The sequence below is a fragment of the Suillus subalutaceus genome (assembly GCF_016647625.1).
Source record: "Suillus subalutaceus strain FC151 chromosome Unknown DFJ58scaffold_63, whole genome shotgun sequence".
NCBI lineage: Eukaryota > Fungi > Basidiomycota > Agaricomycetes > Boletales > Suillaceae > Suillus > Suillus subalutaceus.
The window spans coordinates 158,768-186,475 of NW_024540312.1; the positions used below are offsets into that span (position 1 = coordinate 158,768).

The following is a 27,708-nucleotide window of genomic DNA, read 5'->3' on the forward strand; positions in this document are numbered from 1 at the left end:
TGCAACCAATTTCCCCAGCATCAGGGAGGACGTGAAAAGAACTATCCTCGACAATCCTGCATTGCTAGATCACGACATGTCCCTTCGCGACCAGATGGAGGTATTATTTCTCCGACCCCTCCAGAGGCTTCAACTCAGATTGCGCGAATGCCCGCCTTTGACATTTGTTATTGACGCCCTTGATGAATGCATCTCCGAATTCCTCGATGAAGAAGCATATAAAAGCGAGCTCGCTGATCTCATCTCCTTGCTTGGCGAAGCGCTCCGTGATCCTGATCTGCCCGTCACCCACATTCTTCTTACGAGTCGTTCGGAGGAGCATATCTGTATAGCCATGCGCACTGCAGAAATGCGCCCGCTGTTGTGCGAGATACCAGTGAAGACTTCTGGGGAGGGTGTTGCTGCCACCATCTCATTGGATGGCATAGATGTTGACAGCGACATATGTGTCTTCTTGCAACATTCGTTCGCAAAGCTAGGAACTCGCCATCCCGATTTTCCACAACCCTCAGAGGATCAACTTGCACGGTTAGCGGGCCGAGCGGGCAGGCGTTTTATCGTGGCTTCTACGATGATGAAGTTTATTGATGATCAGCAGAATGATCCTCACGATCGACTTCAGCTCATGCTCAAGCTAACGAGCAAACTGCTTCCAGGAACGGAGGTGTACAAGTTGTACAACAGTATCCTTTCCACATGCGCTGACCCAGTACTCGCACATCTGCACTTGTCTGTTATTGCTACCCTTGCAGACCCTTTGCCGATAGCACAAATATCGAAACTTCTTGGCCCTTGTGAGGGCAGGGACGTCAAAAGTGTACTGGTGCAGCTACGATCTGTCATAGATATTCCTACCAACAGCAATATTCCCGTGAATATCTACCACTCCTCCGTCCGTGACTATGTTTCTCATCACTCAAACTGCTCCCTCCGTCAAGTACACCACATCACATCACCACACTCCCTACTCGCTCTTTCCTGTTTCCGCTTGATGGCGCACGAGCTTCTAGAAAACACGCCCCTTCCAGATGCGCTCTCAGAATTGATGAAGCATAGCCAAGCTGTGGAATCTCACGAACCTCAGAATTTAAAATATGCATTGGACTTCATTGTCCAGCCACTTGAGCCACTGCAAGTGCTTATAAGTCTGCTATGGCTTCGGGGGCATCGTAATTCAGAATTAAAATTCTGGCTGGATACCCAGGATGGGTGTGCTTGGCTACAAACACAGGACGGGCAGGTCTGGCAGGACGAGCAGGACAGGCAGGACGAGCAGGACAGGCAGGACGAGCAGGACAGGCAGGACGAGCAGGACAGGCAGGACGAGCAGGACAGGCAGGACAGGAAGGACGAGCAGGACAGGCAGGACAGGCAGGACGAGCAGGACAGGCAGGACGAGCAGGACAGGCAGGACGAGCAGGACAGGCAGGACGAGCAGGACAGGCAGGACGAGCAGGACAGGCAGGACAGGCAGGACAGGCAGGACAGGCAGGACGAGCAGGACAGGCAGGACAGGCAGGACAGGTAGGACAGGCAGGACAGGTAGGACAGGCAGGACAGGTAGGACAGGTAGGACAGGCAGGACAGGCAGGACCGGCTAGAATTGAATAAGTTGCGAATAAGGTTCTCTCAGCTGGCCAAGGGAGGGAAACACCAGCTCCAAGATCTTAACACGGCACACCAGGTACCGATCCTGGACAAGCCTGAGCATAGCTCGCATCTTCACCCGTCGAACATATCCTGGCCACTACAGACCTCGGACGACGCCTTAGACCTATTCCCATCGCCCCCGTCACCCTGAACACCCCCACGACCTCCACTACCTTCCCCCACTGGGTCTGACTGGCTGGAGACCATAGGTGAGTGAGGGCCACTGCAGACGTTGGGTACACAAGCCTGGCTGCGAGCCACAGGCGGGCCACAGTGGTTACAGTGGCTGGAGACCCAAGACGGGAGATACTGGCTGCTGAGCCATAGTGGGCAAGACTGGCTGCTGACACAGGGTGGGAAAGACTGGCTGCAGACCCAGGGAGACAAAGACTGGCTGCAGACTCCGGAGGGGCGAGAGTGGCTGCAGACCCAGGGTGGCAAAGAATGGCTGCAGACTCCGAACGGGCGAAAGTGGCTGCAGACCCAGGGATGCAAAGACTGGATGCAGACTCCGGGCGGGCGAGAGTGGTTGCGAACCCAGGGAGGCAAAGACTGGTTGCAGATACAGGGAGGTAAAGATTGGCTGAAACCCCCGGGAGTACGAGAGTGGCTGCAGACACAGGGAGGCAAAGACTGGCTGGAAAACCCAGGCGGACGACAGTGGCTGCAGACCCAGGGAGGCAAAGACTGGTTGGAAACCCCGGGCGGACGAGACTGGTTGAGGACTACAGGTGGGCGAGAGTGGCTGCAGAGACACGGAGGGAAAGATTGGCTGCAGACCCAGGGAGGGAAAGACTGGTTGCGGACGCCCCAGGGTCAAACATGGCGGTTGACGATTCTTTGGGTGACAATGGAAGAATTCTCGAGCACGTTGGAAACAACCAGAGAGTTCATCGTTGTCTCGGATTCGCCTTTACGGCCCGCTTTTCAAGTAATTCAGCAGTTCAAGAGCTTGCCGGATTTCTTGATGTTTCCAGCCTTCTTGACGTTAAGGAACCAGGATCATTCGGCCTTTACATCAACGTGCAATCGTCCTCCACCAAACGTGGGGACCATCCATGCAATGACGGCCTTTATCGATTTTGCAAGCCAAGCATGGAAGCGAAGTCGATCAACTTCCGATGCTCTGAAGTATGCATGTCAAAACTGGGCCCTCCATCTCTCTCGAACTCCGAATCCGCGGGACGAGAGGCTTACCTATATACTTGAGTCTTTCTGGACTCGCAATCTCCTCTCCTGGCTCGAAAGGCAGTGGTGTTTGAAGGATCTGCACTCTTGCTTCACTATTTTATGTGAAGAGGAGAAATTTGCACAGGTATGTGTTCCCAATGAAAATTTTCTAGCCTGACGGGCTGAACTGCGCGTACAGGAACATCTTCAAGCTCCAATGTTATCTCTATCACGAGTCTGAAGCACTCGATGTTACGCGGCATTCCTCGCTATTTTGTCGATGCACGTTGATTTTTTCACGCGTCTTCAGTGTTTATATATACCGCCAATCCAAATCGATTATACATTTTCTCTCGTTCCAAAAGAGCCTACGCTTCCGTTTGATCGGGCAAAATAAAGGTGTTTGTTTCAGTAGCAGAATATGATCTAGATTCATAATTTGGTCGAGTGTTTACATATATACCACCCATCCGACTCGATTATACATTTTCTCTCGTCCCAGCAGAACCCACGCTTCCCTTTGATCGGACAAAATAAGGGCATTGTTTTAGTAGCAGAATACGACCTAGATTCATAATTTAATGTGCGACCTGGGTGCCACCGTGCCACGTTGACCCCTCTATGTTAAAACCAGCCTTGACGAGTTTAAATTTTTGCCTCGTTTATTACGGAGTCCAGCCCTCGGAGGCCTCCTCATCGAGCTGAGAATGTAAAACTGCTCACTACGACGGATGGCCGGTAATGAATACATTATGCAGTTCCATGAATTATAACCTAGACATAGGAACAGGCTCGAGTTCTGAGCACCCCTGGTTAGATCTTGTCCTGAAGGACTTTACGTCGACGCGTGCCAGTGCTGATGAAAAGTACACTTCGCTCTGCATCGAGACTCGAGATGTCCCTTGACCGTCGTGTTCTGGTACTTTTAAGCCGTCGTTCCTCGAAGAGCTTGAATCAACACAACTTTTGATGTCTCCCTCTTCCGTACTACAGGCTGAAGGGCAGATCGCTGGGGTGTTGTGGACACATGCATGTGCCGCGTCATGACTGGCCGACGAGGGGTTTCTCTCAATGATCTGTAATCGGCTGTAAGCGTTTGGTGGCAGGAAGTGTCAGCCTAGGAAAAAAGTACCCACGTAAGTACATGCTTATGACAGACTTCAGTCCTCGCATCCACCCATCGGCTCTGAACGTCCACTGTTTATGCTAGTATGAAAAGAAAAACTCAGTAAATAATCTAGGTGGGCGGGGATTCCTTCCTTGCTCACGGTGCCATCTCACCAAACTGTGTTCCCGCGCTTCTCACTCCAGTTCTCCTCAGTTGTTTTCTCTCTCGTTCTTTCATCTCGTACCCACCCATCAATATCATCCCTCGACGTGAAGTGTATCCTGGACAGGAATTGAAAACATGGCGAGGGAATCATTGCGTCCACTACGCTCGTTCCTAACTCTTCAGCCATTCAAGTTCTTAAGGTGCTGTAGGTCGCTTTCCTAGCTAAAATCACCCATTAGGTCAGCTGAAACCGTTATGTTCTGTTAGGAAAAGAAGACCGAACCATTTGATTTAGCCTTCTACTGAAGTTCCTTTTCGTGATTTGTGCTTCCTGCCACACCTTGCCCTTTTGAAAGGATTGGATGATCCGCTCTACGGCACGCATGTCCGACTTTGGCAGAATCGTTGATGACAAAGAGCAGAAACCGTGCGGCGTACACTGCTAGTGGAGGCGAGTGGTTGGTAACCGGGACTGGGCTGACTGTTTAGGCAGAGCCTCGGAGGGCCAACACTTGCTTGTAGAGAAACCACGCGTGTTTGCAAGCTAAAAGTATTAATGCGTTAAATGAGCTTCGGGAGATATGCCGTGAATATCGTGGAGTTGTTATTCTGCACGGAACGATCAAGACACGTTCCCTTAGCTTAAGGTGCGCAAAGCATGGGCGCTCTCGAAACACGCGGGCCTTCCCATCGAAGTAACAGATGTGGAGTCATTCACTCGGCACCGAACAGGTTGAATCATTGGGAAACCTTTAAAATTGTTATTCTTGTGGAACGAATGCGATAAGTGAGAGAAGGAACTGCCAGTGAATGAAGCCGAAGAGGAGCCATGACGGCGGGGCTTGAAGTATTCGAGGAAGACCGGATGCGACCGACATCAGAACTTCTTTTCTCAAGGCTTGAATGCGAAGTGACGGCGACGCCTCCAGCAGAACAAAACTATTGATGACATTGAACAGAGTGAGATTCGAACTCACGCCCCCGAAGAGACCAGATGATACGCTCATCAAATGAGCTGGTTCTCTCCTTAGTCTGGCGCCTTGGACCGCTCGGCCATCTGTCCTGGGTTCGAACTTTCCTACCGCGAACCTTTCACTCCGTTACTAACCGAGGTCACGCACAGAGAGCCTGCATGCCTGACTGAGCTTGTGTAACCCTTTGCGGGGAACAATGCCCGGGATTATGGCGAGCGAGGAGAAGCATGCGTACTTCGAAGACCAGATACTGAGAAATTATACCTTCGTGAGTTCAATTGACAGTGTCGTCGTATAACTAATCATTAACACATCGAGAGCATGTAGTAGTACCCGTCATGTATGATACACACAAATTGAAAAAAAGAGTAGAAAATCTAGGGATAAAGGCCGGATAGCGAAAGTCATACTAAAGGTACAACAGAGTCGGACCTTCTCCTACGTGGTCCCGCAGAGAATGAATTCTAACAACTTCCTTTGTCATCTCCTTCTTCCACTTTGTAGTTGCTGGTATACGAGTAGATGCATGTTCATTCGAGCACGACAGCAAGAACGTGGTATGTGGGCTTTCCACGTTAAATTGGCTCTCCCGGGTCGGCGACCTGTCGATGTACCCTCCCTCACCATCTATGGAATAGTCCAGGACACCTATTGCCCACCTCCTATCGTGAGGCTTTGGGCCAATGTGCCTCACCTTCACCTTAAAGTGATCATGCTTGAACGAAAGACATCTCGAGTCAGGCGACTCTTCACTGATGCCCGCTAACTCGACCTCCAGTAGGAGCACCCAAATTTCGAGTCCGTGATTGGTCAAGGCAAAGCGCCTATCTCCAAACTCGTAGCCTGCGGCCCGCTCAACTGAGTGGCGGAGTGTTTTGATACATCCCGCAGCATAGGAGTGCGGCGCATCCGGGAGGGCCGCGTTATAGCGGGAACAACGACCGCTCCATAAAAACACGTCCCATTTATCGTATCTCTTTATTACCTCCTCCATGAGACGGAAGAAAGCTCTGTTGCCTTCGCCGTATGCGATCATGAGGCTGATATCGAATATTCCGATAAGGGAGTACGCGACATCTTCGATGCGAGTCGTTCGCCTCCTGGATGCCCACAACATTTTTTCTGGCACTCTGTCGATGCCAGGAGTGAATGATTCAAGGTCATCCATATGTATGTCCGTCAGCGTTGATATCTTTTTCATGATGACCTTGCTGTTTCTGTTGTTTCTGTCGTTCGTAGAGCCTTGGATGAGGGGCGTCCAGTTTTTTCCATAGAATTTGATTTGTAACGGAGCAATGAGCTCTTGAAGCGTCCATCCTCTCTCGAACCACGCATCGACTGCCTTTTCACCACTTTTGCCCTTCTCTTGCAGTTGGAGAGCTGCGAGGTCTGCCGTTTCCGAAAGGAAAGCGATGCATACATGGGAATTTCTGTACCAGCGAAACATGGAGCGGATGGATTCATCCAATTCTGAGCTGCTTGCTTGTCTATGCAGCACGTGTCGGACCAAGCGAATTCGCAGTTGTGGACAACCTTCGCTGTGCGGCAAAAGCGTTGAAGCTTCTTCCATCCTGGCCCATCAGCGACTTCCTTCGGGTCCTTCGACATCTGGTGATATAGAGGCTCTTGATTGTCCGGCAACCATCTATGCGAGAGGACAGCATATTTGAGTTCCTTCTTCACGCGCTCTCTGATACGCTCCCCCTTTTCCTCCCCGTCCACGATCCTCTTTTCAGCAAAATCGGCGAGAATGTTGTTGGGGACCATTTTCTCTTTGAAGTGCTTCCTGACGAAATCTCTGTCCACGAGTTGAAACTTTATCTTTTCATCCTCTTCGGTGATATGAAGTAGACGAATGGGCATCTCATTGGTGATATATTCATTGAATTCTTCTTCAACAAGATCTTTGAGGTCACGGCTGCCTGTTGCAGCAGCAGAGGCGCTCATGGTAAGAATGTCGCTCAGTGACTTCAAAGTCGTCTAGGAATATTAGAAAGCCGCAAATGCCATATGCATAGTGATAAACTCACGATTGACGACCTCTGATAGTGGTGGTGACTGGGAGGCTCCCTAAATGCTGTGGAAGAAATACAGGAAGTTCTCCTCTTTTGAAGGGTTGTGAACCCTGCTATGAACGAACAGACATGGGGACCTGCGGATTTATATTCAGCATATCATCACGTACGTTATCCTTCTTCTCTTGCGCCATTGATACAGCAATGTATTGCCTTTGTGAAACCCTAAAAAACCCGCACGAGTCTCCTGCAGTGTGCACTGCATACGAGATATCGGAACATGCTGATGGACGTTCGGAATCAAATTTGACAGTCTAGAACATTCGTCTTCTGGAACCGGGCCAGATGATGCAATGGTTACACACCATACACATTGTCTGCACGTGGGGTAAGCGCCTCTGGCTATGTTGGTTCAGATAGACGCGTGTAGAACCGCCGAATGCGCTTTCTTCACACTATCCATTATCAGGCTAAAAGTAAGCCACCTCCCTTTTATTCAAGCTGTTCCTCAGATCAATGCAACCCACGGATGCGGAGGCAGACCGCTGAGATGATATCAACGTATGGTTGTGAACGTCGAGTCGTGCAGTGTCCGTGGGGGCTTGCGTTCGACGACATCTTTTCCTCGTCTGAGGACACCGCCACTGCGCGTCGTTGCAGGAAGTAAAAACGTCATACTGATTGATACGCCTACGAGACAAGGGGACATACTATTTTACGATAAATCTGCTGGTCCTTCTTATGAGCTCGGCGCTGGATGTGAACGATTGATGTCAGTAGTAAGACCTGGGAAAGAAACTGGGTAGGTAGTCGGTAATTGCCATACCTATTGCTCACGGGGCAGTCTAACTGTCCGTCCATCTTCTACTCTTCCACCCTTCGCCGCTCCTCCCACAAGCTCGTGCGTCAAAAACAGCCCCTGCCAAACCCACGGCTTGAAGTGTGTTCTGTACGTGACATGGAACAGCATGCGTAGTATGACGTTATGTCTGGCGTATCGTCCAATAATCAATTGCATCCTATCTCTTGAGCCCTTGAAACCACCTGTCAACGCCATCCAAACTGTCATGTTCCAAAAAGAAGGTCAACTTTTGCATATCACTGTGCTTTGAATGCATGCGGATAACACAGGTGACACACGTATTCATTCTCCTTCTACGATATGATAACTTGCCATGGCACTGACAAGTAGCGTACAGCATCCACTGCAGGAAGTCAATAGTCCGATTTATAAGGTTGGGAATGGAATAAACACTTGCATACGTAGAAGCCACAGGTCTTGGGAAACTGAAGTTTTATTTAGCTGAATCTTGAGGATGCTGTGTAGAGGGTTGTGTGTATTTTCCACGGTACAGCCCAAGTACAAGACACAAGACTGGGTGTAACCAGTTTGACTACGTCCTCCAGCTACATTCCACCACATCCGTTCGATCTCCGGCAGGTAATTCTTGCACCTTTTATTTTGTATCACTCTACAGCAGTGAGTGTCAGAGTTTCATCGTTTCGTTACCCACTGCCTCATGATCACCACCGTTGGACAGATTTACTACGCAAAACATTGTTTCACGACATCGCCTTAAAAGATCCAAGTTACAGCTTCGCCTTCTATCCTTGGATCGGCGTCCTGGTAAGGCTCAAAGTGATTTCCGCTCCTGTGGTTTCTAACCTATAGCTGTCTTTACCTGACTAGTGAGACTTTATCTCACAATCTGTGTAACGACTATCATCGTCCCTTTGTTGAGGAGTCATTGTGAGCATACCCATCTCTTTTTCCTTATCTCCTTCTCTGACCTTATTACCAGATTTTGGATATGTCCGAAGGAACTTTGGAGAAGCTGGCCCAGGTCGCTATCGAGGGTGCTGAACACGACTCTCGGGAACGTTTGCCCCATCCCCAATGTTTGAAAGGGACCCGAGTGGATCTCCTCGACTACATCTACGGAGTATTAGATGACAAATCGAATAATCGACTCATTTGGCTCCATGGCACAGCGGGCGTCGGAAAGTCTGCTGTTGCGTTTACTGTAGCCGAAAGGATGAGAAGTTTGAAAGTGACAGAGGAGACGAATGTCGAGAAGCGACTCGCAGGAACTTTCTTTTTCTCTCGCAAGCACACGAACCGCCGCACAACTGGTCGTCTCTTTGCGACACTTGCATACCAGCTGGCCAGTAATTTCCCCAGCATCAGGACGTACGTGAATAAAACCATCCTCGAGAACCCTGCCCTTCTACACCCCGATGGGTCTCTTCGCAAACAGATGGAGGTGTTACTTTCCCGACCTCTGCGGCAGCTCAAATCCAGACTGCGTGACTGTCCGCCTTTGGCGTTCGTTATTGATGCCCTTGATGAATGCACAGAATCCCTCAACCAAGCTGCACCGGAATCCCTCGATCAACCCACAATTGAACCATTCGATGAAAACAAATCTGAAATTGAGCTTGCTGAACTCATCTCCTTGCTCGCCCAAGCTCTTCGAGATCCTGATCTGCCCGCGACCCACATTCTAGTCACAAGCCGCTCGGAACCGCATATTCATGAAGCCATGCAGCACGAAGATGTGCACCCGCTCGTGTGTGAGATACCAGTGAAGATTTCCGGACAGGGCATTGCTGCCATCATCTCGCTAGATGGCGCGGATGTCGACAAAGACATTTATCTTTTCTTGGAGCATTCCTTCATGAAACTGCAAAGTCGCATTCCCACTTTCCCGCAGCCAACGAAGGTTCAACTTGAGCGGCTAGCGAACCGAGCGGGGAGACGTTTGCATCGTGGCATCTACAATGATGAAGTTTATCGATGATCGACACAGCGATCCCTACGACCGACTTGAGCTCATGCTCGAACTAGCGAGTGACCTACTTCCAGGAACGGAGGTGTACAGGTTATACGACCGTATTCTCTCCACATGCGCCGACCCGACGCAGGCATACCTGCACTTGTCCGTCGTTGCTGCCCTTTCAGATCCTCTGCCTATGTCACAAATCTCGAAACTTCTTGGTCCTGGTGAAGGCAGGGACGTCGAAAGAGTGCTGGTGCAACTACGGTCTGTCATAGATGTACCCACCGACAACAGTCTCCCTGTGAATATCTATCACTCATCCGTTCGTGACTATGTTTTCCACCCCTCTAACTGCAGCCTCCCTGAAGTGAAATATATCACATCACCACACTCCCTACTCGCACTTTCCTCTCTCCGCTTGATGGTACGCGAGATTCCAGGAAGCACAGCCTTCCTCGACGCGCTCTCAGAATTGAATAGGCACAATCAAGCTATGGAATCCCACGACCCTCAGAATTTAAATGATTCGTTATCCTTCATGGTGCAGCCACCGGAACCTCTGCAGGTTCTTATAAGTCTACTATGGCTTCGGGGACATCGCAGTTCAGAGTTACGATTCTGGCTTGAAACCCTGGACGGACATGCCTGGTTGCAGACTGCAGGAGGGGAAGATTGGCTGCTGACCCAGGGGGGGGCAAGACTGGCTGCTGACCGACGGTGGGACACAGTGGTTGCTGACGCAGTGGGGAAAGGCCTGGCTGCAGAGTCGGGGCGTGCGAGTGTGGCTACAGACCGAAGGAGGTCAAGGCTGGTTGCAGACTGAGGGCGTGCGAGTGTGGCTACAGACCGATGGAGGTCAAAGCTGGTTGCAGACTGAGGACAGGCAAGTGTGGCTACATACCGAGGGAGGTCGAAGCTGGCTGCAGACAGAGGGCGGGCGAGTGTGGCTACAGACAGAGGGAGGTCGAAGCTGGTTGCAGATTGGGAGCGGGTGGCGGTTTGGGTCTGAGGGCGGGCGAGACTGGCTGCTGACCGATGGGGGGACACAGTGGTTGCTGATGTGGGCTAGGGGATGGCTGCGGAGCCGGGGCGGGAATGTGTGGCTACAGACCGAGGGAGGTCAAAGCTGGTTGCGGACTATGAGCGGGAGAGCCTGGCTGAGGACTGTGAAGACTGTGGGGGGAGTGTGGTTGCAGATCTGGGGTGGGAAAGGCTGGCTGCAGACTGAGAGAGGGCGAGTGTGGTTGCAGACCGAGAATGGGAAAGACTGGGTGAATTCCGAGGATGGGCAGGACTGGCTGAAGTCCGAGGATGGGCAAGACTGGCTGCAATCCGAGGATGGGCGAGACTGGCTGGACTCCAAGGATGGGCAAAACTGGCTGACGTCCGAGGATGGGCAAGACTGGCTGATGCAGAGTGCTGGAGGGCGGCGACTGTGGCTGAAGACCGAGGGTGGGCAAGACTGGCTGCAGACTAAGAGAGGGAAAGTGTGGCTGCAGTCCGAGGATGGGCAAGACTGGCTGCAATCTGAGGATGGGCAAGACTGGCTGCAGAATATGGCAGGGCGAGTGTGGCTGCAGTCCGAAGATGGGCAAGACTGGCTGCAGTCCGAAGATGGGCAAGACTGGCTGGAATCCGAGGGCGGGCAAGACTGGCTGCAGACTAACAGAGGGCAGGTGTGGCTGAAGACTGTGGAGGGGCGAGTGTGGGTGCAGATCCGGGGTGGGACAGGTTGGCTGCAGACTGAGAGAGGGCGAGTGTGGCTGCAGTCCGAGGATGGGCAAGACTGGCTGCAGACTGAGGGAGGGCGAGTGTGGCTGCAGTCAAAGGATGGGCAAGACTGGGTGGAATCCGAGGATGGGCAAGACTGGCTTCACTACGATCAGCAACACCCATTCCAAACCCTTGGTGCGCTCCAGCTATCTCTGTCATCATCTACTCAGCAAGACTCGCCCACACACCCCCAGCCATCCTCGTTCCCACACACCAGTAGCGCAGGCCTTGTGCAGACGTGGGACGACTCCTGGCTGCAGGTCCATGGCTTGAGAAATTTGCAGACCCCAGACGAGCAAGACTGGCTGCAGACCCAGGCCGGACGCCACTGGCGACAGACTCAGGCTGGATGCCACTGGCTGCAGACCCGGACCGGGCGAGGTTGGCTGCAATCCCATGCTGCGCGAAAATGCCTGCAGACCCTGGGTGGGCGAGACTGGCCGCAGACTAGCAGTAGGGGATCCTGGTTGCTGACCCCGCACGGGCGACGCTGGCTGCAGACTCAGAGCGGTGAAGACTGGCTGCAGATCCAGGGTGGCCAAGACTGGCTGCTGATCTTGGGTGGCGAAGACTGGCTGCAGGCAGAGGGTGGACGAGACTGGCTGCAGAACCAGGGAGGACGAGACTGGCTGCTGACGCCATATGGTCAAACATGGCGGTTGACCACAATCTGGGTGACAATGGAAGAATTTTCGAGCACTTTGGAGGCACTCAGAGAGTACATGATTGCCCCAGACATGGGTTTGCATCCGGCTTTTCAAGTTATCCAGCAGTTCAAGAACTTGCCGGATTTTCTAATGTTTCCGGGATTCCTGGCGTTGAGGCATCAGGATCATTCCCCTGCAACATCACCACATGCTAGTCTTCCACCAGACATAGAGATCATCCATGCAATGAAGGTCTTTTCAAGTTTCGTATATGAAGCACGGGAAGAAAGTCGATCCGCTTCCGACGCTCTCAATTACGCATGTCAAAACTGGGTCGTTCATCTCTCACGAGCTCCGAATCCGTGGGACGAGAGGCTCTCCCATATATTCCAGTCTTTCTGGGATCATAATCTCCTCTCCTGGCTCGCAAGGCAATGGTGTTTGAAGGATCTACGATCTTGTCTCACTATCTTATCGGAAGGCGAGAAAATAGCAAAGGTGCGTGTTCCAATGGTTACTTAGACTCACAATCTGATCCGCGCATGTAGCAACATCTCCTCCAAACCTAAGGGTCATCCCAGTAACCAGCTTGAAGTTATCAGGTTCATACCGTCATGTGTCTGCAGTGCCATGAGCTTAGTTTACTTACTCAAGAGCACGCGCGAGCCTACGCAGTATTAACACTTTCTTTGATAATGCAAGAGAATTCTTCAACGCTTGTACTTGCTTGAAAATATATTTACTTATCTGAATTAATTCAGTTTGATTGCGATTGATCATTGCTAGTTGACGAAGTAAGTATGTGGCTGTGTTGGTCATGTCCCTATCCGCATTAATATTTTAACTTCCTTCCAGAATCCACTTTGTAACAACATTCAAATCGAGGACACTCTTCCGAGCGTCTGTATTCAACCATACGCGCTGGCTACCCTCTTGCGTCCGAAAAAGTCGCTATCAGAAGCTTTGTGCGGAGACGTTGTTCGGAGTAATGCACGTATCCCGACATCAACCAAGACATCCTTGAACGGCCACAGAGTTTCTCGCTCCGCGAGGAACCTGAGTTTCCTCGGTATCCGGAACTATTTCAATGGCCTTGAAAGACATGTTCAGAAACACAATCACGAACTTCCAGGCGTCCATCGGGCGCAATTTTCGGTTTCGTGTCCTTCGCGGGGTTCAGCGCAGATATTGCTTCAGAAACCGAAGGAGTTGGATATCCCAATAGAAGATTATTACTCTGGAAATCACGCTCCTCTTCCACCTTCTCAGCGCTCTGATTGGCGGCTAAGAGCCACTTCGCGCACCAACCTCACTCAAATATATGATGGCCAACGGCACAGGAGATACATCAAACGTGCAAATCCTCCCCACATCCAAGTACAACAGGGAGAGCCATTTTTCGAAGAGATTCAGGCATACAATAAACAGTTCGTTGCTTTTCTAAATTTTGCCTTTGTATTAAATCAGTTATTCACAGTTTTTTATCCCTATTGGAGTCGGAACAAAGAGAGGATGAAGCAGTTTTGAGGGAGCGACTATCCACTTGGTCGTTGTTTCGATTACAAGAAGAAGGGTATACGATGACGGGTCTTTCTGCTTTTTGGATGGGCGCACCAAAGTTCGGACGTTTTGTAGCTTCATTTTCTCTTGGTCCTGGTATCGACTTGCCAGATCATAGGTTTGAGTGAGTTCTTGTGTCGATTGGAATCTTGTCGAAAAAGCGCGCTTACTATGTTCAGGAATGGTACACAAGTTCTCGTTTCGAGATTCGATCCCCTTCAAGAGCCACCACGCCGAGGAAGCGTCCTTAACAAGACTGCGTCACAGTTGCGCGTAGCATTTGAAGAGAAATTCGAGGTTGAAGATGGCTGCTGGCGCTTGGACGTTGGGCGGTCCAACATCGTGTACATTCGTATGCGAGAAGCCATTTCTCGTTTCAATCAAGACCCGCAAGCGCTAGCAGACCCAACTCATTTGATATCCTCTCCAGACAACCAGTTTATTCTCCACGGAACACATTTGCGAGACGTCTTGTTGCGCTCATTTTCCCCGGATAGACCATCACTGCATACACCGTTGCAACCTCCAGATGAGGTTAAGTATGTGCCTCGAGGGAGGCTTGAGCATGACAGTCGAGAGGTGCGAGGGCACGGAGGCGCGTTCAAGGAAGACATGCACATCCAAAGCTGGGCAAGGCGATATTCACAGGTCAATCCAATTGCAATAGATGGTGATCCGGTCCTTGAGGGCCTGAATGCCACGCAGATTCGGGCTATTGCCATGATGATTGGCGAAAGGATCAGTCTCGTTCAAGGAGTACGTTTCATCTGGTCAAGTAACATCGAAAACTAAAGGACATCCACTTTAGCCGCCTGGTACGGGCAAAACGAAAACCATCATCGAAACCGTGAAATTACTCAAGGTTCGATATCCTCGCATCGATTTATATTTGTCTCTGAGATGTTATTCAAGGTTCACTTTGAAGTGCATCACCCTCTTCTTGTCTGCACTTACACCAATGTTGCGGTTGATAATCTCGTGGAGGGTTTTGCAGCGGCTGGCGTGAAACCCCTTCGAGTCGGGTTCGGTGCTAAAATTAAATCGTCTCTATACGAGTATACTTTAGATGCGAAGCTGGAGGCGCATCCTCTCAGGCTTAAAGTCGACCAACTTCTGAAAGACCAGGAAAATGTGGAAAGAAAGTTGGGCGCGCTGGAACAGAGAATCGATGTAGCTGAAAAATTGGGCAGTGAAAAGCTCAGTAGCATGCGGACTGCGTTTACAGCATTGGAGAGGCAAGTTTTGGCGCTGAGAGCGAAACTGTATGCGCATCATCAGGAAATGCTCAACGATATCACTGCTGCGGCTGACGTAGTGAGTGATCTACTATCTGCCCCACTTTACCTCCGACTCACGACTCCTTGGTAGATTTGCACAACGTGCATCACGTCCGCCAGTGCCGCACTCAATATTCTTGACTTTCCTGTTGTGTTCTTAGATGAGGCCTCCATGTCGACAGAGCCAGCGTCACTTATTCCTTTGATGCGAGGAGTGAGCCTGCTGAATTCTTTCCTGTGTTGTCGTTCTGACCATTAGCGCAGTCTCGACATGTTGCCTTGATTGGAGATCACAAACAATTACCTCCCGTCATTGCCAGTCGCGAGGCGCAACTTAACGGCCTTGGGATCAGTCTATTTGAAAGACTTACTGAAGAAGGAGGTGTGTGATTCTGACACATCCATCAGAAGATTTCTTATCTGGAATATCAAATTATAGTTGTTCCATCAATTATGCTTGATGTGCAGTACAGGATGCACCCTTCCATTTCTAGATTTCCATCGCTAGAATTTTATGATTTTGCTTTGCAAGACGGGACGGTGGACTCTGCTGGTAACATACACCCCATGTTACTACCACCGCTGTCAAGTCACCTCGAGCAAAATGCTCTCACTGGTCACCGTCCCTCTGTCGTATTCATTGATCACGGTGGTGCAGAAACTCTCAAGGACCGCAGCAGGGTGAACTGGAACGAGGCTCACATTGTTTGTAGCATCGTTGAAGACCTACTCTTGCAAAACGAGGTGAGCGCCTGCCTGGTTGTCCGAGTATTTCTGGCTGACATTCTTTCCAAGAACTTGCAAGGGGCGAACATAGGTGTCATCGCTCCATATGCTGCCCAGATTTCACTCTTGTATCGCCTCCTAAACACCGATGCCAAGTATCGCAAGCGCTTCGAAGCCACTCTTGGCGACCGCCGAATGATGCAGCTTAGCGGTATCGAAGTGAAGACGGTGGACGGATTCGAAGGACGGGAGAAGGACGTCATTATCTTTTCGACCGTGCGAAATAATACTTCGGGGTACATTGGGTTCCTTGCTGACAGACGTCGATTAAATGTTGGCCTGACGCGTGCGAAGAGAGGGCTGTTCGTTGTTGGGAGTATTAGCACTCTGAAGGCTGGGAAGATGGCCAAGGGATGGTCAGGTGAGAGTCCTGCAAGGGTGGGTAAAGGGGCTGAGGCTTGGAGGAGATACGCGAAATACCTCCTCGAGGGGAACATGGTGCTGACCCTTAGCGGAGATAGACTAAGGAAAATGCTGTACGGGCATGCGCCAAGGTGACGTCGAGCTGAGTCTTTTCACCTGCTGGATCACTGTACATATTATTGGTCATTGGTCTCGTATGTTTTATTCTTAGCGTTATTGTGTCGCACTGCCCCTCTCAGTGCCGCTATCAGAAAGCACGTAAGTTTTCCATCGACCTCGAGAAGCCAGAACCCTTCAAGGCTATGTTTTCGATCATTGATTGACACTTTTCGGCGCTCATATTACGTTGTACCCATGGGACAAACCGGGACGGCTTGGCACTTGGACCGCAGCCGGACGACATGCAACGTATATGCCATTTCGCGACCCTGACAAAAAGCGATGCACTTGCGCACTCCTCGTGCACTATAAGCACATTGGACTCGGAGTTCGCGCCGTTACTGTTCGTAACAATGCTCAACTCTCTCGATGCGGATTCGACGCTAAACGACCGTTGTCACAAACCCGCGGTTGTTATATATGTGGCAGTCTGAAAGCCTTGAAGCTGCGATTTGCTGGACGAGTACGTGAATACATGATTCCTGATTCAGATCCGAACCGCATAACAGCGGCCCCGGCGTCATCGCTCGAAGCACGCCCCGTACCGCGGCGCAACTAAATTCAATTTGTCCCGGTTGTCCATATCGCCCAATATCTAACTGACAGACGTGAAATCCGAGGCCCAAGCGCTCAGCGCTCAATGTTGTTCGACAGTGATAGTTCCTTGCCATCATATCACACGGTGTAAAATACAGAAGGAGATAAAGTCTAAATCGCGTTTTCCAAGTGTTCACAACATGTCACAACCCTTGGCCTGAAAGATTCGCACCTTCCTTTGAACCTTCGATGGTGTTGTGTTGCAGCTCATATGGTTCGCATGAGCTTCCGTAGGCTTCCATGACCACCGAGTCGATGATGATATATACACCAACGGAAAAAGGGAAACTAGTATGCCTCGTTGTGTGCAGGGCTCCGAATGATATGGACCCGACGCGGTGCCGTGAGTGTAGTAATTCATTATTCAAACCTCCGTTAGCGTTAGACTTACGGCCGGGGGTGACTGACCACTGTGGGTGGAAGAGTAGTGAACTGTCAGCGCCGAGGATCCGGCGTAGAACTGGGATGGCCTCCTTCTTGGATAAATTGATGATCATTTGGAAAGGAAGATGGAGAGTGATGAATTGAATCGATGTTGAAGCATGATTACGTAGTTACGTAGGGAGCGGAAGTAACCGTCGGAGTACTTTGATTGGCCACGTGGGATGTGAGGCGACATATCGCACTCTAATTTGACGGTGTGAACTGACGAAATGTGAACGAGCGTCCTTCCAAGGACAGTTGAAAAGCACCAATTGTGAGATGTTTTTACTAGTACCCTCTTATTTCCCTCTTTCAATCCTTGTCACGGCGGAGACATTCCTCATTCATCCTTCTAACTACGAGTCTCTTCTCTATCACAGAACTACAGTCTAGTCGGTAGTACTTTCTCTATTTCAGGTATAGAGAAGTCAACTTGCGATCTTCAATCACTTTAATCTGCAAATCGTTCAGTCTGCCAATACCTGGCAACCAACAAAAATGCCATCTCCGCTGGCGGTATCTCCTTCAAATAGGACCGACTCGCTGGACAGTCGTCGCGGTACTTCACCTATGTCTTCCAATTCCTTCATCATGCCTTCTTATCCAGCAGTTCATTTCGAGGGAATGTTGCGTCAGTTTCGCAAGTTGTCCGTTCCCTCATGTAATTCCTCCCTATCCCAATCCGTGAATTATCCGCTGGTACACCTGGAGTCAGTCGGACCTAATTGTATTCCTCGATCGGCTAATTCTCAGCCGCCCTCACCCCTTGCCTGCCTGGGCGCTCCGTTTATCCCTGTGTCCTGCCAGATGTCAAACGATTTAGACACTGGTATTCCAGCGTATCACCGCTTTCACAACGACTCCCATTTGAATTTGTCTCCAACATCCTCAGGGAGCAGTGAGGGACTGTCCTTGCCATCGTGCGAGTTCCCTGCCAGTCGTTCATTGTTCGAGCAATTCAGAACTACACGATCGCGCGTCCTCCTTGTAAGTACCTTGATTCTTCGCGCGTTTCAATGTCTGATAGGCCACTTGAAGCTCCAGAAAGATCGTCGTTGGCCATTGCCATCGTTTGTGTCGTTCTTTACAGAGGTAAGCGCGACACCAGTAGAACGCCGACGCACGCATTGAACGATTGCTTGAACAGGGACGAGATCGACGCGCTTTTGTCAGACCGCCCATGTCTATGTGGGTCGCGAATGAGTGCATTGAGCCAAACGACGTTTGGGCGATATTTCAGTCACACGAGGATGTAAGCGGCCCATTTCATTCTTTATTTGGCAATGCTCCCTCGAACGGTTTCTTCCCCCTGACGCGTAATTTCCTTTTTTGGCCACTGCCAGGCAAGCATTGTCCTCCACGTGAGAGCGGGTAGTGCAAAGGATACCGTTGCATTGCTACCAGCCAGGCACGCCCGAGAAAATCCATATTGACGTTTTATTCCACTTGCTGGCTTATTTTTTTGTTCATTCACTTTTACTGATTATCCGATGTTAAATATACTGAACATTGCGTATCTTAGGCCTGCACAGCACTTTCTCTCTCTCACCCCTCCATCACCATCACCCCTGCTCTTCAGGGCGATTTGGAACCTTTTGATAGATTGCGCAGAGTTGATTCATTGTTGAAGGTGTGTCACGACTATCGATGTACCTTACCAGCGGCTCAACCCGAAGTCGCCGTCCGTCAGAATTCTACTGCGATTTCATATCCTACTGGTCTCCGCATGTCCCTGTCAACACCTGACCTTCATAAATGCGTACAGATTGGGACGCCCGCATTCCCGCAGACTATCGGGGCACCAAATGATGACTTTGTCATCTCCAGCAACCCGCCCAATCCGCGGACAACATTCAGGCTGGGTGATTGGATGTAAGTAGTTTCATTTTAGGTTACTCCAATTTGCAAACACCGATTTTGTTTGTGATCGGTATGATTGTGTTATGGAGACTTTTTAGGGGCAACTTTATTGGAAATGGATTGTAGAGTCGGTGCTGACTAGTTTTTCGACAGATGTAATTCGCCCAACTGCGCGGCTCACAACTTTGGGTGAGTTTTGTTCCTTGACGCGGTCGCCGTATCTCTACGTACTCTTTCATTCCCGTTGAATCGGAGAATCCCGACGGAGCTAGGGGAAAACATATTCTGAACTTCCTCGATCGTCATATGCGTCATCATTACCTACTTTGAACCGCTCTAGAATCTAGAATATCTCACTATCCGTATCGTCTTATTTCCCTCTACCTTCCTATCTCTCGTGCAAGGATGGTGCTGACTGATTCTTTTCCTTGCATGATTCTGCACAGGCGTAATTTAGCTTGCAGAGGTTGTGGATGTCCGCGTTCTGAGAACCCACCCTCAACGATGCAGCGACAAGGGTCTTGCGGGCCACCCACGTCGCGTCTTCCAGTATCACCCCGCTTCGTCAATTCATCCGGACACACGCCCATGCCGCAAAGCAGTCTTTCTCCATCAGTTACCTCTCCTATTTACTCCAGCGCCGGTCATAACGTGCGTCATGCACCCCCGCCTATCCAGCCGAGCATGATGAGTGCAAAGCCCCCCTCTCCTGCACACCCTCTCCTCACTCCGTCTGGTCGTTCTTTTGCGGTGGGAGGTAAGGTGCAAAATGTCTCTTCGGACCCGTTATCGCCGTGCGTCATGTATTGGCCGGACAACGAATCATTCCCAGAACAGGGTCAGATTCGACCAAGCAGCTTGATGGTTGTTCCAGTAAGCATTGCGCTCTGTGTCCTTCCTTCCCAAGTTAACATATATTTTTCCCTAGCAGCCCCCGATCCTGAACACTGGTAATCGTGGGCCTATCGAACATCAGCCTGGTGATTGGATTTGTCAAAAGTGCAATTATCTGAATTGGAGACGCCGTAAAGTTTGCCAGACTTGTTTTCCTTGTAGGTGCTCATCAACTACGATGTTAAATTCTTACCAACCTTTTGCAGATGCTGAAGGAAACGGCGATTCCATCTCCGCTGCTGTGCAAGCGGAGCGCATCAACTTACTCACGTCGCTCCTCGCGCAGAACCAACTTCCGCTCGCGAGTGGTCCCCCATCCCTTTCATCTCAAGCTCCCCGGTCTCATTCCATGACACCCCCGCAGCGCCGTCGTATGTTCATGGACAACGTTCCTCAGAATCAGGTACCATACCGATCCCGCTCGCATTCTAATTTCGACGCGGGCGCACAATATTCAGACTCTCAATTCATCTATGAAACGTCCGCTCCCCGTCGTACCTCCCCGTCTTCGTTCCCAAGCCTTGGTGATCCCGAGGACTATCTTCCCTCCAATGTCCCCGCTCCTTTACTTCCGTCTTTCTTGCAGGATATCGTGCAATCTCCCACCCTGTCTCCGAGTTCTACGTCATCCACCGACCTCTCCCCAGAGGATTATGACGATAGTTTCTCCTCGGAACGCTCATCATTTGGGAAGGATCGCATTGTCACGAACGATTCTTCGTCGAACCTGCCTGTTAGCAACATCTGGAAGCTAAACGACGAGGAAACGAAGGGTATCGCGGGCGTTGCATTGCCCAACATTGGCTTGATAGGGAGTAGGAAAAGTAGCCACGAGGCGTTGCGTCGCCAACCTAATTCGCCTTGATTGTAAGCTCTTGTTGATTTAATTTGACAATTATGCTCACCTTGCCTTTAGTCACCACGTATATATATTAAGCATAGGGAAGGATACCGACAAGCAAAGTCAAGTGCGGACACCACAGGTCTCCACGGATGGACATGCGGACAGCGTCCTGGGTATTGTACGGAGAATACGGCTAGAGTGATATTCCTGGTATTTTTATTTGTTCTTCCCCTAGTGCTGGCTCATATGACGGACTGCTTGCTTTGACGCAAGACGTCCTCGCGCATTTTTCTGCTTCATCTTCGCACTTTCAAGTTGGATCTCGCAATCGTACCAGCATATTCTGCATATTGTTTATCTTGGTCATTTATTTTATCTTGGAGTTCTTATGCCTCCCTTATGTACTCCTGCATAGTCTAATTGTGTTCGTAAAAGTTTGCAATAGTACCAACGTGTTCACCAGTTATAGGAGTTGACTTAACAATGTTTGTATATGTTAGCATCAGAAGGTATTGCACAACAAACACAAATAACGCGCTTTCCTATTCTGATCATACTTGCTTTTGTCATCTATATTGCACACCGCATATTATGTCTGGTGTTGTAATACAAGCTCGACAATATCAACCCTCCGCCGCCACCACTTTCCTCACAACCCCATCAAGAGATGCCTCCGAAGAATCTGACCTCCTTCGCTCCATACGTGCTGCCATCCGAAGTTCCGGTACTAATACCGTGAACACAACTTTTAGCCCCCTCTTCACAGGTGGATCGGAATCCTGGACAGACCAAGAACTTTCCTGGAACGACTATTGCGTAGTCCTGAGCGAAGGAGGCGTCATCAAGAGAAAGTGGGACCTCAGTCAAGAAAATCAAATCATCCAACATGCCTGTATCGGAAAGCTCATGCAGCCGACTGGATCCTCCAATCGCCAGGCCCACGGAAGCGCCCACTACACAAGATCAAACGAAACACCCGGAACGACGAACATCTTCGGGCCATTCACATCACTCAGATATGAATCTAAAGCTGTTGAAGATACAGACGAGGAAATATCAGGTGTATTTATTTTCTTGCGGAGTATTGGGAAGGTTTTCTTGCAGAATGGGATGGATTATACGTTTCCGCTTCCGTTTCTTGTTCACAGAGCGTGGCCGCTTCGTCCTCATGGTGTTCTTATTCAGCGAATACTTGATCCAGCTGAAGTGGACGAGGCTCGTGTCACAGGAGATGACGTATTACCCACCATATTCACCATCACGAGCGCGTTTTCGGAGCCTGAAGCTGTTGGAATTACGATTGGCATTTTGGGAGGCTTTGGTGACGAACGTGTTGCTTTAGTGGATGAGGAAGAGAATTGTTCCAAGCCGCTGGTTACCGTCTCTGCTAGCGACGAGGTTGTCTGGGTTTCTCCTGGTGTCCCTAATTCGACCGGCGAATTTCTGGTTACCTTTGATACGGACAAAGGGGGTCTCTCCATATGGAGATATGCCTACTTGAAGCCCAAGGATGCTCCTGTGCCTCTTACTCGGACTCGACGTCATAGCACTTCGCGAAAGAGCATGTCCGCCGCTGGGAATAGGCGACAATCAAGTGTTAGCGACCTTTTGGAACTTGATCGCCGGCTACCTCAGGACATGGAGTTTGATGGCGATTTTCCCCCACCGTTTCCCCCAAATTCCGGACTTCCGCCTTCGACGACAAGTAATATCACTGCTCAGCCACCAATACCAGGAAGGAAACGGGACTCCATAACTCGCCTAGATCTCAGTTTGACAATGGACAGGATGGCGCTTGGAGGACAGAGAGACCCAGAAGTGTTGGTCACCCCTGTTGAACATGGAAGGATGAAGGCGTCTTATTGGGCCCAGCAGTTGACCACTCATCATTTGGGAGGGAGACAGTAGGAGGTTATTGATACGTCACCTAAACATACACTCATGTTGTTGTAGACTGCCGACGCGTGATATCTCTGTTGCGTCGTTTGATCAACGCTTTGATGGCAAAGTTCATCGCTCGCTCCTCGCAGTCTGCCTGCCTGATGCTCAGGTGATCGTCTTTATGATTACCATTGAGGAAGGCAAGAAATCATTTGTGGTTGAGAGTTTCGGTACTCTGGAAGCCGTTGCAATCGCGTCAATACGCGCGACACGTGGTGATATCTGGGACCTTCTTGCAGTGAAGAAGGATGGTTCGTTATCATTGTTTATTCATGGATTGCACGAGCTCCGTATACGACTGAAGCTCGCGCAACCCTGGAGCGGCGACAGCAACGATTCATCTGAGGTCATCTCACTTGATCATGTCGTAGCATTGAAGCATGTTTGCGTCTCATCGGTATATATGGAGATGAGTGATGGAAAGGTATATTACGCGCGAACTGGACATGACCCCACGCGATCCACTGGTGACCCAGGCCGTACAGGTTCTGGCACTTGTGATGCCGAAGGCTCAAGCTTTTGACCTGCAGCGAAAGATTCTCGAGTCATGGTCACAGCGTTACTTCCGAACATCGCCTGGGCTCGAGTTCCAGGAGTTCACGCTCGCACTCTTCGCGCTTCTTGAGCTCAAGCTTGTGTATCCTTTCAAAAACGACGACTCCACAAGTTCTTCTGTGTGGGAAAGATTCTCAGCTTTGATCCACTTCTATTCGTTCTTTCAACGACGATCCGGCTCTCAAACAGCTTGAAGCTTCCTATACCTCCAACCACGCAACATTACTTCCTTTTCACTCTGACCGTCAATCCTCTTCATTGCGCCTGTGCTGTATGCATTGCACATGTTGGCAGAGGACCTCCGCTTAGTGGTTCTTCGATACGAATCCCTCACGTTACTCATTCCTCTGATATGTCAAATTGCACACATCGTTCGACCAGAATGGGCAGATTACTGGAAGCGCCTCTGTCCTAATATCATGCCAGGATGGCCCGCCCCATCTACAACGCGTCAGTTTATGCCTTTCTTTTACCGAAATGTTCTTAATCTTCTTATTTAGGTGTGGACATGCTGGACGACCGCATACCAGTCTGGCCACCAGACTATGTCGGCGATTCTTTATGGAAGCATAAGTAATCCTGACTGGCAATTCCCTGCGTATGGAACTTCCCGACTAGCCCGATCTTTTTCCATTGATCCGTCATTTGCTTTTGGGGATGCCGAACCGCTCGTGTCGTTGCAGCGTCTCGCGGCAGCCTATATGTGTCTTGCTGATAAAACGGTGTCATCTACGCAAAAGCGGGCAGAGCAGACCGTCGAAAAGCTCGTCGATATGCTTGGGACAGCGGAGAAGGGATTTGCGTTCCTTAATAGTCTTCCATTGGGTATCGCAGCGCCCCTGAGAGAAGCTATTAGAACGTGTCAACTGTCCCCTCCTTCTCATTGGCGCAAAGAGCATTATGACCTCATTGGCCGGCGTGACTTGGCTTTCAGTGTTGCTGGAACGCAGCCAGAGCTCTCTCAGAAGGGCATTGCTCAGTCTGCCGAGACCTATATGGTGGGACTTGCAATCCAGGATATATTGTATCGGCTAATCTGATTCTAGAATACCCACCGACGAGTGACGATCGGCAGTCTGGCCGAACAGGCCAAATCTGCGAGCATCGGAGAAATCGATGCGGTTTCTGGAGTCGAACTTGATCTCAAGGGATTCACTAAGATCCGTTTTGGCCAGGATCGCAGATTGGAAGAAGTGGCTCGTATGCTTTGTTCGTCGGCGGTTCCATCAGTACGGCTTGTGGAGCGCCCGGAATTGAAGTGAGCAGGATAATTGATAAATTCGGTCGAGGCTTCGCTAACGACTCCTGAATAGCGAACATGACCAGGCGAAGGAGCAACAGCATCAAGTAGTTCGTATTGCAGAGCGAACGCTGGCACTACCCTATGGTCGTGCTATGTTCACCTTTGGTTCTGTGTTGACGGTCACGAAAGAGGCCTATGTCACCCCCAAGATGGAGTATGCGGTTAAGATACAACCATCAAATGTTACATCTGCACCCGAGCTTGGCAAAATACCTGTCGAATGCCTTAACTGGGGCGAGTTCCATAATGGTGTCGCAGCGGGACTACGCATCTCCCCGGAAGCTCGTGGTGTAGAGAGTTCGTGGATTGCCTTCAACAAGCCTTCTGAGCTCACCCCAGAGCATGCCGGTTTCCTATTTGGCCTTGGCCTCACGGGGCACCTCAAGGAAATGCTTACGTGGCATACCTTTGGATATCTAACCCCAAAACATGACTTGACCTCCATTGGCGTCTTGCTTGGTTTGTCAGCTGCGAACGCTGGGACAGGCAATCGCCATGTGACAAAGTTACTTGCCGTTCATACCCCAGCCTTGCTTCCCACGCAGAACGTCGACCTGAACGTATCCCTCATGACCCAAGCAGCCGGCTTGGCGGGAGTCGGAATTCTATACCTCGGTACAAAAAACAGGCGCATGGCAGAAGTATGTCTCCACCAAATCAGCAGAAAAGACCTCGTGCAACCGGACCTCAGCAATGAACACCGAGAAGCTTATACTTATTGTGCTGCATTAGCCTTCGGCATGATAATGCTAGGTCAAGGTTCCTCCGTTCCCGCAGATCTCTCATCGCTCAATCGCCTCCGCGTCCTTGTGCATGGTGAAGGAAAGTCAGTTGTGAACTCCCAAGCACGGCCCACATTCGATGTCAATATCACCTCGCCAGCAGCTTCCATCGCCCTTGGACTAATGTATCTCAAAACAGAGCGACGAGACGTCGCTGATATCCTGGAGATTCCTAGCACGGTCTTAGAACTGAACCGTATACAACCTAGCTTTTTGCTCATGCGGACCATTGCAAGATCCTTGATCATGTGGAACGATATCGCTTCGACGCCGCAGTGGTTACTTGCTCAGGTGCCCGAATCTATCGTGAAGGCCATGCACGGTCACGTGCGAGGAAAACCAGCTGACGATGCTATCGAGCTTGCCTATTACAACATCATTGCAGGTTGTTGTTTTGCTATTGGCTTGAAGTACGCGGGGACAGCGCGTCATGAGGCATATATTATGCTATCGAATTATTTCGACATGTTCAGTAGATTTGTGGCAGCTAGTGGTAATTTTTCCTCACGGAACTCACAAGACGTCATACTAAATATTTGATGTTTTCCAGGCCCTGCCTTTGATCACAAGATCAAGCGCTCTGCTGTTCGTGAAGGCTTGAACCTCATTTCCATTGCACTTTGTATGGTCATGGCGGGTACAGGGGAAATCACCTGCTTACGACGCCTGAGATATGCATATGGCATGTATCACCAAGCGTTTCGATATGGCGTCCATGTTGCGACTCACCTGTCGCTTGGCTTGTTATTCCTCGGGGCCGGTCGGTATACACTCGGAACTTCGAATGCCGCAATTGCTTGCATGATCATCGCCTTTTTCCCTCGTTTCCACCATGTATCATCAGATAACAAGAGCTATCTTCAGGCTCTTCGTCACCTCTGGGTTCTTGCAGTTGAGCCTAGATGCCTTATGGCACGGGATGTTAATACCAGAGAAGCAGTCTATCTCCCAGTCAAAATCACCACGAAAGAAGGTGCCGAAAAGGGTGCAACGCAAGCTGATATCGCCTACGTTGATACCGGATTTCAACAAACTTTTGTCCATTAGAATCGATACACCCCGCTATTGGCCTTTCTTTGTGGACCTTGAACACGTACCACAGCATAGGAGAAGCCTAGTTAAAGCACCAAACATTGTACGTGAAGCGACGTACGGCTTTCTTGAGCTATACGGAGGACCCTAGGGGAAGTAGAAGTCTTTTCGTTCGCTCTGGTTCATCCGCTGGAGATGCTGCAACTCTAGACTTCCCGCAATTGACCGACACGAAGGCACACCCTGCAAGCGACCTGACTCATTTCATCTCATCCTTCTCCAACGACACCCTATTTCTTGCTTTCGCAGATCATTTCTCACGCGAAGACGGTAAGACAGTCGAAGAGAGAGTCTTCCACAATTACTGTCACGCGGTCCTGCTTGATAGCATTCTTCAGGATAAGATGGAAACATTGCAGTCCCATCTCATGCTTTATCAGTATCGCACTCAATCACCATCGAACAGCTACTTCCATCTCCGGCTGCAAGACCTTCGTTTTGCTGTCGACTTTTATAGCAAAGTCTACGATCGACGGTTCAGTGGGAAATCAGAGAATAATATTCGGCCTTCTCTGATTCGCGAAAACACTGTCTCTGGCGCATTACAAGCCTTGGATGAGCACCTCGCAGAAATCCAAAATTCCACAGCCCTTAACACGGTCTTTGGCAGATATGCTCGTGGGGAACTTATAGTGGAGTCCGAAGAAGCCCCTGAAGTATCGCGTTGGCTGGCTTGGTATCTGCTGCGCCATGGTGTTCCGTCGGCATCGCTGCTAGCAATTCTCAAGCAACTTGCACAAGATGCTCATGCACAATGTGCCGCTCCTGGGAATGTTGATTTGAGGACGCTGGATGAGGGCATAAAGGAAGTTCTAAGAGGGACGGGGACAAAGATGAATACAGTGTTTGGGTCAGGATGGTCGGGTCCGTCTTTGGAGAGGGTTATTGATGCATGGCAGAGACATTCGTAAGGCATGCCACACTTGATTCCGAGTCGGTCAACTTTGTTTTGTTTGTTTTCGGTTGCGAATCGCGTTGATGCATTGTAAT

General features: G+C 50.2%; 4 protein-coding genes and 1 non-coding gene across 5 annotated transcripts; 3 read left to right on the forward strand and 2 right to left on the reverse strand.

Moving 5' to 3' along the window:
* Positions 1-5,045: 5,045 nt before the first annotated feature.
* Positions 5,046-5,156, reverse strand: DFJ58DRAFT_t101. Its single transcript has one exon. It is a non-coding gene; the product is annotated as a tRNA-Leu (tRNA).
* Positions 5,157-5,476: 320 nt separating this feature from the next.
* On the reverse strand, positions 5,477-7,014 carry DFJ58DRAFT_746221 (uncharacterized protein; the record flags this gene model as incomplete). Its single annotated transcript, XM_041387447.1, has 2 exons — positions 5,477-6,456; positions 6,504-7,014. 2 exons carry the CDS (start codon positions 7,012-7,014, stop codon positions 5,477-5,479), a joined length of 1,491 nt encoding a protein of 496 aa, XP_041243213.1.
* A 6,355-nt stretch (positions 7,015-13,369) lies between these two features.
* On the forward strand, positions 13,370-16,499 carry DFJ58DRAFT_906445 (P-loop containing nucleoside triphosphate hydrolase protein; the record flags this gene model as incomplete). The annotated part of the gene is made up of 10 exons (XM_041395012.1): positions 13,370-13,456; positions 13,552-13,709; positions 13,760-13,966; positions 14,022-14,598; positions 14,651-14,704; positions 14,755-15,156; positions 15,211-15,333; positions 15,384-15,501; positions 15,559-15,863; positions 15,915-16,499. The coding sequence occupies 10 exons, from the start codon at positions 13,370-13,372 to the stop codon at positions 16,401-16,403; spliced, it is 2,520 nt and encodes an 839-aa protein (XP_041243214.1). The 3' UTR covers positions 16,404-16,499.
* Positions 16,500-17,682: 1,183 nt separating this feature from the next.
* On the forward strand, positions 17,683-21,539 carry DFJ58DRAFT_792160 (uncharacterized protein). Its single transcript, XM_041390341.1, has 11 exons — positions 17,683-17,864; positions 17,919-18,434; positions 18,486-18,539; positions 18,595-18,699; positions 18,970-19,077; positions 19,138-19,319; positions 19,461-19,496; positions 19,754-20,180; positions 20,236-20,359; positions 20,408-21,068; positions 21,118-21,539. Exons 2-10 carry the CDS (start codon positions 17,946-17,948, stop codon positions 21,064-21,066), a joined length of 2,184 nt encoding a protein of 727 aa, XP_041243215.1. The 5' UTR covers positions 17,683-17,864; positions 17,919-17,945; the 3' UTR covers positions 21,067-21,068; positions 21,118-21,539.
* On the forward strand, positions 21,529-27,643 carry DFJ58DRAFT_886012 (uncharacterized protein; the record flags this gene model as incomplete). The annotated part of the gene is made up of 12 exons (XM_041394644.1): positions 21,529-21,554; positions 21,711-22,949; positions 22,999-23,095; positions 23,123-23,410; positions 23,472-23,660; positions 23,838-23,995; positions 24,110-24,539; positions 24,588-24,799; positions 24,855-26,119; positions 26,177-26,577; positions 26,624-26,743; positions 26,772-27,643. The coding sequence occupies 12 exons, from the start codon at positions 21,529-21,531 to the stop codon at positions 27,627-27,629; spliced, it is 5,283 nt and encodes a 1,760-aa protein (XP_041243216.1). The 3' UTR covers positions 27,630-27,643.
* Between the last annotated feature and the right edge of the window lie 65 nt (positions 27,644-27,708).

Excerpts from the sequence above, each read along its gene's own strand:
- DFJ58DRAFT_792160 (XM_041390341.1), top strand. The coding sequence starts at position 17,946 with ATGCCATCTCCGCTGGCGGTATCTCCTTCAAATAGGACCGACTCGCTG. Across the intron at positions 18,540-18,594 it reads TTGTGTCGTTCTTTACAGAG|GGACGAGATCGACGCGCTTT; the intron begins GTAAGCGCGACA and ends TTGCTTGAACAG. Across the intron at positions 19,320-19,460 it reads TTCAGGCTGGGTGATTGGAT|ATGTAATTCGCCCAACTGCG; the intron begins GTAAGTAGTTTC and ends GTTTTTCGACAG.